General features: G+C 36.4%; 1 protein-coding gene across 1 annotated transcript in view; it reads left to right on the top strand.

The window, feature by feature from the left end:
• MAP3K20 (mitogen-activated protein kinase kinase kinase 20) overlaps positions 1 to 9,581 on the top strand; it is a 113,305-nt gene that overhangs the window by 82,841 nt on the left and 20,883 nt on the right. The window contains exons 13-17 of the mRNA XM_015819305.1: positions 1,047 to 1,091; positions 3,307 to 3,337; positions 4,183 to 4,322; positions 5,342 to 5,404; positions 6,638 to 6,730. Of these exons, the coding sequence (XP_015674791.1) occupies positions 1,047 to 1,091; positions 3,307 to 3,337; positions 4,183 to 4,322; positions 5,342 to 5,404; positions 6,638 to 6,730 (372 nt within the window). The remainder of the gene's footprint in view (positions 1 to 1,046; positions 1,092 to 3,306; positions 3,338 to 4,182; positions 4,323 to 5,341; positions 5,405 to 6,637; positions 6,731 to 9,581) is intronic.

Genomic DNA, 9,581 nt, shown 5'->3' with positions numbered 1-9,581 from the left:
CCGGGTTTTTTAAGAATAATTTTAACTGCACAACTTTAAATATTGGTTTAATTTGGTTTTATCTGGTGGGGGTTGTAAACATGTCTATGTTTTTTAAATATGTTGTGAGCCGCCCTGAGTCCCGTTGGGAGAAGGGCGGGATATAAATCAAAACAAATAAATAAATAAATAAATAAATATTATTACATTTACCATGGATTAGTTCATATCCAGGAAACCAGTGTAAAATCAGTAAAAGCCAAAGGTTTGGGGGGGTTTCATAATCTTACTCATAATCTTACAGTTTATTCATAATCCTACTCAGATGATCTTAACTCAGTTTTTCCCTGTGGATTCAGTCTCAGCTTATCTAACAACCTGTTGCTGTAATCTGCCCACTTAGGTGAGATGGGCAGGCTAGACATTTAATAAATAAAAATAAATTAATAACTCAGTGACACATTCTTTCTGTTCCCCACCATATCACTAGTGTGCAGTAGTTTTCAGAACTGAGTCTCAAGTCTTAAGTGTTCATTTCTTTTGAATGACATTCTCCATCATTGCAGGATGTTTAACAGGCAATCAACTAACCATTCATTACAATTTACATAACTCACACAAAATTGAAAAGCGAATCTCAAACAGCCTCCTCAATACTAAGTTTGCAAACCTAAATTAGAATTTGTCTTAAGTTTAAAGTTCAAATTAGAACTTGACATATTAATTAAAAGCTAACTTATGATAATTTGGTTTACTCCACTTTGAGGTTCTTGTACACATAGAATAGCATACATTGAAGTTCTGATCTGGCAAATAAATGTAAAAAATAAAACAAACAAAACCACAGTCTTGTTAATATCATAAGTTACCCAAAATGAGTTAGAATACAAATAACCTGGCTAAATGGGGAGGAAAAGGGGACACATCATCTTTTTGTCAGTAACATATCAGTTCAATCTTCAAAATTTGCAAAGAATCTGCTAAATAAAAACCATATACTAAGAGAAGATGAAGAAATAGAGACAAAAAAAAGAAACTGCACTTTTAAATTCATATTTCTTACACAGTTGCTGCCATCATTTGATATCGGTGCATGGACTGAAGAAGATGTGGTAAGCAGCCTTTATTAATTACAGTAAATCAATATTTTTCAATTTAGCTAAGACATCTTTCGTTAAGCAAAGGCCACCCTAAGCCATGATGGGAAATCTGTCCCTCCCTTAATACTGATGCACTACAAGTCTGTTTATTTTTTATCAAGAATGTTGGCTATGAATAACGGGGTTTGCAGTCTAACCACATATGACCACAGACTCCCCATCCTTGGGCTAAAACTTTACTTTTGTTTTGTGCAACATTTGTCTGTGGCACCTTCTTTCCTGTAGTTTAATCTTAAAATGAACAATGAGGAATGGACTGTGGATTTATTTTTCTATAAATGTCCTCCATCAGGTTCACAATGGTAGATGTTCACGTCTATGAGATACATGGAAGTTCAGACTACTGGCAGGGAGAAAACAATGTAAAGAGAGTCTTAGAAGAAAAGAAGGTGGCCCAGAAAAAGTGTTTTCATAGCATCACTGGAAAAGAGATGTTGAGAAAGTCAAATGCAAACTCCTATCTAATTTAATTGATATTACTTATTATGTAACCTTATTTGACATCTATAGACTCTAGACAGCTTACAATCTATGGAACAAAATACAAATTCTGATAGAATATTTGTAGCTCAGGGTTGAACTGGGGGTCCTTGGTGTTCTCTGAGCTTGACTGTGCTTTTGCAGATGTTTCATTACCAAGTTAGATAACATCATCAGTGCTAGGTTCCTTGGTTGGTCTGGTGTTTACTGTCAGCTGTTATCAACTCAGACAAACACGCTAACAGTAAATAGCCCAATCAAGGAACCATCAAGACCACTCCCACCAACATTGACAGGGCAAGCCACTAACATATAAAATAAGAGTAAACCCCACTCCCTATTAGCACTGATGGTGTTATCTAGTTTGGTAATGAAACATCTGCAATAAAATAACCAAGCGTGCAGAGCACCAAGGACCCTGCAAAGTGCAAATTAAAAACGTATAATAAATATCATTTCAACTCTGGGCAATCAGCTCCTTTGGGTTAGGTGACATGCCCTGCATCAAAATTCTTTGCAATGGAACAGCTGTAACACATTCCCATAATGAAAATTGGAAGGAACCAACCTGAACTTATGGACAGGCTATTCCAGAGCGATGGGACTACAATCAAGGAGGCCTGCTTTCATGTCCATGTTATATTCTGAAAGGGGATGATCTGCATCCTGGCCTCTCACATGGAATATAGTAGATGGGAAGAGTTTAGCTACAACAGGTAGTCCTGAAGTTAACAAAGGTCCAAGCAGTGAAGTAGGCCATAACAGCACCTTGGATAAAATCTGGAAGGCTACAGGCCGCTCCAGTAGAAATGGTGCTACTCTGGTAAATTGGTTCTTCCCCATCAGCATTTAGGCTGCGGCATTTGGTGTTGACTGAAGCTTCTGAATATGGACAGCCTCGTGTAAAGCAAATTGCATTAATCTAAAATATCCTGTGCAGTCTAACTAAGGATCTTAGTAATATGTCCATTGGTAGTAATTTAGAAGTTAGCATTTTAGTTTTTCTTATATTTACGGTCCTACATGGTGGGACTGTTTTGCCTTCAGACCTATTATTAATATCTTAATGGAAGTTTAAACTTATACTTCATAAACAACAGTGAGACATTTCTGCACAGGAAACATTCTTAAATTACAAATGACTGTGCATAAACATATTTATTTCAAAGAAGAAATATATGTCTGGTAATTTCTACCTTACATTATAATTCTAGAACTTTTTGTTGATTTTTTTTTTTTTTAAAAAATGGAAATGAGGGCTGAAAACCTCAAGCACATTAAAATGGAGATATTCTATGGAGAGTGTAAGCAGTAATTGTCTTACGGTGCCCTGGCCAACAACTAGGTTTACTCAAGGATCGTCTTGGAGACAGAATGTGGACTCAAGGGCAGAATCTGATCCCTCTCTCATGTTAGATTGCCAACTCATCTTTCTGCTTTAGTCACCGTCAGTCTACATCTTCCTTTGAATTGGCAACTGATGAGAGGAGCTGGATTTGGCCCTGGTTGCAAAATTTTAATCTCAGATGTAAGATTAAAGTATGTTATTGTGTTTTTTTACACAATCCCTATTCATTTAAACAGCTTTCAGGACCACGTTTTTTCCTCTCAACATGTTTTCTGATTAGATGTGCCATACAAAGCTTTTCATGCCTCAGATCATAAAATCAATGTCCTTTCTTCACAGTATTTTTGGATGCAACAGCTCGTTAGAAAAGGTAAGGCTCTATATATGTCTAGCTCACAAGAACTAAATGAATAAAAGTATTGTGGTGATAGACTAAGCAAGGTTAAAAGCTCTAATACAACTAGAAAAAGCATTTAAAAAACCCTTTGAGTTGTCTTAAGATTCAAAGGAACTTAGCTAACTTTCTCAGTAAAGCGAAAAGAACAAATCCCTCAACCAGAATATGGGAATATTAAGACATCTCTCGCTGATAGATATTACTCAATTTACATCCTCATTGAGTTGACAGCATGAAATAAATGAAGCCAATAAAAGTTTCAGTTAATATTTTCAGCATAATATTTTTAGAGAAACAAGGATTCCAACGGAAATTCTGTATAAAATGAATTCTGCTTCCGAGTCTAGAAGGAAAACCTTGTTCATTTAATGGGATTTTGTTGAAGCAGCACATTGGCAAAGCAGGGGGCAGCAAATTAAAGCAAGAATAAATTTGTATACTAGTTTTCTAAATAATTGGTGTTTATAATTTTTTTAATTTAAAAGATTACTGAAGGCTGGTACAGAACAAGGTTTGCCTGTTGCTGTTCTCATGTTGGAAATCTAAGGCACTAGCTCACAGAGAATGGAGTGTTCTTTAGGGTACAGCAAGACCCAAACCCAATAAAGGAGAATATTTGTAGCTTACAAATATTTATATTTATAAATGAGGGGTTCTTGGTGCTCTCTGGTCTTGGCTGTTTTTGCAGATGTTTCATTACCCAAATTAAGTAATATCATCAGTGCTAGTAGAACAAAAAGCCCCTTGAAAGAGAAATGCACTCACAAAACTTGATCCTTCTATGTCTAGATTTCTGAACAATGTCTTATGATCTTAAGGTGATACATCTGGCGATATGAGCATGTATGCTAGCATGTTTAAAGAGCATCACATCACAGGAAAACGTCTACTTCTTCTGGAAGAAGAAGATTTGAAGGACATGGGAATTCTTTCCAAAGGACACATCATTCATTTGAAGGTATCTAAATTGCAAACTTTGGGTGATCATCAAGCAATGAAAAGAACACCTTATTTCTAGTATTAAATTCTAAAGCTGATAATCTATGACAAAAATGATTCCAGATTTACTAAAATAAAAATGATTACATACAATACATATTATTTCATGAGCTGCTGAGATGTTAAGCGTGTATTCATGGCCTTTGATATATTCATAAATCTTTTTCTTATATTGTTTTGCACAACACATGTACAACTTGTCACAAACCTCTGGTTATGAACATTGATGTGCTGAGTATAGATATCATGAATAGGTAGCAAGGATGAGGTAGAATGGGAGGTAGGTGCAGCTCTTTACTCTTGCAAAAAAAAAAGGGGGGGGGAGGAATTGAAAAAATTGCTCTCACACTCCTATAGATAAGGAAAGCATTGCAAATATATGCAAACAAATATTTATGTATGCAAACAGTATTCTTGATCACAAACGTTTTAAAAGCTGAGGGGAAGCAAAGTGGTGGTAAATCAGAGCTCAGACGCCAAACGATGTGGGCAGTATTGTAAGACTACTTCTATTAAATATCTGTAGACACTGTCCAACAAAGCCATAGCTTAGTAGATAATGCCCATCATCAGCATCAGCCATTTTATTTAACCAGGAGATTTACCATTTTATAGTCTCCGTGTAAAACTGCTTTCACTCAGAATCGGTACCACTCTGGTCCAGTCTGGCCATTTCTAAGATATTTGCATCTTGATAAGACCCAATCGGGTGTGGATGCTTGACTCTGACAGGTAGTCTGCAGTTCAGTCACTACTCCAATACTTCACTCACCACTTAAGGCTGACCGTGCATCTGCTCTCCAGCATCAGCAAGTAAGATTGCTGAGCAACAGATAGAAGAAAATGGTGCTCTGTGAGGGGACTGACCAAAAAGTGCCTTCTTGCCCCACAGAGTTGAATGTTTTATGAGATCGCTACATGAGAAATTGTTTGCAGTCATGTCCTGTGTTTAACTTTCCCTGTTCTTTTCCTTCTTAGACTGCCATTGAGAAGCTATGTCAGGATTTCTTCAATATGTTTCATTTTCCACCTCTGATTAAGGTAAGTATGGTGTGTCCTTGTGTGTCTAATCATACTAGGCCAAATAAAACATTCTATTTTGATTAAACAAGAAATCTATGTGAAACATTTGTACTAATATTTGCTATTACTATCAGCCAAATCTAAAAGCATATCCAGGCTTAACTATCTTGAGAAGAGTCTATATTTGGTTGTAACTATTGGAGAACTCTGAATAATCTATGCTCTTGTTTTATTGGAAAGAAAATTTCAATACTGAAGAGAAAAGTGAGCAATTGATCCATCTGGGTCAGAGAGTGCCAGGCTATTACACATCAATCTAGACTGGGACCCAATATTACAGCAATTTATTTTTAATTTTTTTCATAACTTTCAGCAATGCTGTATCATTTACCAATTAAACAATCAGCATTCATGCCCCAAATTCTGCATGGCTCTCTATCACCTACAATTCTTCCAGGGTTTGCTAGGTTCTTGTATAACACTAAGCCATAATACAACCAATTTGATTCTGGATGAATTCAGTGTGTGAACCCATCCATTCTACTTTGAACCATGTAATTTGCCTTGTTGAATAAACAGTTCTTTTTTTAAAAAAAAATCCAAACCCAGTATTGTGAATTTTGATGACCACCATTGTTGCGTGATAGAAAAGCAAAATCATGCAACAGGTCTCCCTCTTTCTTGCCATATGACTGGAAGTTTGGAGTCAATTGCAGTACTTTATGAATTATAACACATTGACCTTAGGGAGGAATTGCTTGAATCAGGTGAGGGAATCTTGCATTGCTAGCTTATAGTTCCAGGTTTGGACAATTTGGTTCAACTGCTACCCACTTGATAAGGGTGCAAGTGCAGTACCCAATGTTTTGCAGAACTTCTCAATTTCTTAAGGTTCTTTTATGGGAGGCATAAAAAATTCCCTAGGAAAAAAAGGGGAAGACCAAGATTGAATGCATGAGATTGCCTTCCAGGTGCACAATTCTGGATTTTCCAGCTGGGATTCCTGATCCCTTTTGGCCCTGCTGCACAGGGAATATCTGACACCTCCCTTAGAGGTTTACATATTTGCTTTTAAAGCCTGAATAATACAACATTCTTTCTTACACTCAAGATTTAAATTGAGCCAGACTGCTTCAGTCATTGTGCAAAATGGTGAAATACTCAACTCAAATTATAGCATTGTCTTGAACTTAAAACAACAACAGAAGTCTGAGGTGAACCAAAATGACTAATTGTTCTTTTTTGTGGCAGGATTCTGCCAGTGAAAATGAGGCCAGTGAGGTGAAAGTGCTGAATCTGGAGCTTGTTTTTGGCTACCATTTAAAACCTGGAAAGGGTCCTCAGGTAAATAAATGAAGATTTCCTTTTATTTGCTTCTGAAGCAGAATTAATCTGTCCTTAAAATCTTCACAAGATACTTCTTCGCTGCAACACGGAAAGCAGCCATGGTTTCGCTTAGCAACCACAATTGTTGGTCCCAATTGTAGTTGTTAAATTAGGACTGCCTGTTCTGGAATTCTGAACTGCAAAAATGTATTTTGGCATGTTTGCTCATAGAGTTTGAAATTTTGTGTTTGGTTACATAACTAGTCCTGATGATGCCAATTTTACTATTTCTGATTGTCTGGTGATGAGCAATTTGAGATCAAACCTATCAAGATAGATAGACCTCACCGGAGATATTTGCACCAGGAAACCTGGGATACATTCAATATATGCCGATCTATGATTAAAATTCTACACAGATGGATGTTGAAAACTTAATCCAGGTACAGGCACTTTAAGCTAAAGCAAAACTCTAATTTGAGTTACTTTTGAAGTCTCAGATTTGCTGTTTGGATTATTCCAGGAATAAACCTTAAATCTGAATGTTTAAATTTTAGCGGTGATAAGAAGAATGTCAGCAAAGGGAAGAGTACCATGCAAGCTCTATCTGTTTCTGAATATGTCATATGATTTGGCCCAGGTGATAAATCTCTTAATATATTTTATGTAAGACTAACTTGTTTCAAGAAAGCTCAGTTCATCCACTTAATGAACAAAGGTTTAATGTGGCTGGTGTATGTGATTCCCTTTTTAGTGCATTTCCACTGATAGCTATTTGTATTTCAAGGTATAAATTCAAGGTATGAAAGTGAATTTGGTGTAGTGATTAAGGTGTTGGCCTTGAATTCAGGGAAATGTGGCTGGTGTATGTGATTCCCTATCATTTCCACTGATAGCTATTTGTATTTCTGGGCAAAATTCAAGGTATGAAAGTAAATTTGGTGTAGTGATTAAGGTGTTGGCCTTGAATTTGGGAAAATGTGAAGTCTACTGCTCCTTTAAGCATGAAAGCTGGTGGGTCACTTTGTGGCAGTCACTTTCTCACAGCTCAAGAATTGTTGTTGGAGGAGAAAGAGAGGGCAGGAACATTGTACACACTATCCTGAATTGTTCAATATTAGGGTGAATATAGATCTATAAATCAATGAATAAATAAATGATGAAACACAGATAGTAACTAAGTCTGCTTGAACCCAATCTGTTTGAAAGACTGTGCAGGACTGAAGATTTAGTTCCCCCCCAAAAAAGTATGCAGGGCAGAAACACACCAACTGTTTGCAACTTTTTAAAGAAGTTGCATCTTTTTCCAGCATCACATAGATTCACGTGGCTTCTTTAAAGTGTCACAGACAATGTTTAAAGTGTTGCTATGTTTTTGCATGGTCCAAAGAATCATTTTGGAATTGAATTCAAAGAATTGCACAGCCCTATCTTTTAACTGATGATTTTGTAGGTTGTATTTACTTGTATGATTGTTAGACTCATTTTATACTGCTTTGAAGAGAGATTCACAAAATAAATCCAATAAACTGTTACTGGAATTATTCCCCTGGCTTCCCTTCAGTTCTGCATTCTGCTGTACGAGCAATATAGAAAATAACATAACTTTGGAACCAGGTTCTTTAAATAATAATTTCTGAGCAGTTGCATGATTTATTGCTTTAGTTCCTAGATTTATGGAGAGAGAGAGAGAGAGAGAGAGAGAGAGAGAGAGAGAGAGAGAGAGAGAGAGAGAGAGAGAGCTTATGTTTCAGCTTCCTTCCTATACAATCAGGCCATCTTCTTCTACAGGAGAGGATATAATGATGTAGAATGGTGCTAGCTTAAACATTATTCAAGTTCCTGTTTATTCAGTACTGTCTCAAACCCTGACTGGAAAACATTTTGGGAAAACACCTCTGCTAGTTACTTTAGTCCAATTCCCATTGGACTAAAGTTCATTTCAGCCAATTATTGGGAATTCTGAGATAGGAGTCCAGTTCTGTTCACCAGAATCTTTTCATTTGTAGGGGGAACTGAGATTCAAGAGAGGCTGTCTTCTTTGGGGTGGATGGGAGTGGGGCTTGAGACAACAATTTGCATGCATTCTTCCCACTCCCTGCAACTTTAGGGTTGCTTCCCTTGATCAACAGTATTTTCTGTTCAGCTAGAGACTCTTCAAAACAGAGAAAGGAGGAGGAATCAGTGAAACATTTTGTTGTATGACCTTCCACCAGCTCCACTGGAAGTCCCTTGAGAATAATGGAGAATACTGGATCCCACTCAGGTCATTCTAACTGTAAAATCTACTCTAATGTAGAAGAACCTGCCTAGAGGAACTTTATGAAAATGTCTACCATGACAACTTTACAAAGGAAAAAAGAATATTTTTTTAGAAGAGCACAGACCACTCTATTCTCCAGCAAATAGTTGAAACTACAGTATATTATTTCTGGATTGTTCACATTAGATCGTTTTAGGAGGAAGGCTAAGAAAAATAATAATGAAGAAAAATAAGAGATTTTTTTTTTTTAAAAAAATAAATATTTAGAATATCCTGCATGATGAATTTATAGAGATCTCTGCAAAGTTTTTGAACCAAATAAAGACAAAACTTTGGCAACTTGAAAAATGCATCTTTTAAACCCTTGGGATGGTATCTCAAATATCTTAAAAAAATAAAACGGGACGATCATCTTAAATTAGGTACTCAAATTGACAACATCCCTTATACAGAATAGCATCATCCTAACCTTCTAATCTTTGCTATTCTTCACAGAAGCTGCATCCGTGCAAGCATTAAGATGCTATAGGAGCAGCCTGTGAGATTTTTAAATATATCTTCTTGCAGTCACTTAGGCGATGAAAAATCCTGAAACTCATGGGTGTT

The sequence above is a fragment of the Protobothrops mucrosquamatus genome, unplaced genomic scaffold, assembly GCF_001527695.2.
Source record: "Protobothrops mucrosquamatus isolate PMUCROS unplaced genomic scaffold, P.Mucros_1.0 scaffold_148, whole genome shotgun sequence".
Lineage (NCBI taxonomy): Eukaryota > Metazoa > Chordata > Lepidosauria > Squamata > Viperidae > Protobothrops > Protobothrops mucrosquamatus.
This window is presented reverse-complemented; position numbering and strand designations above follow the sequence as displayed.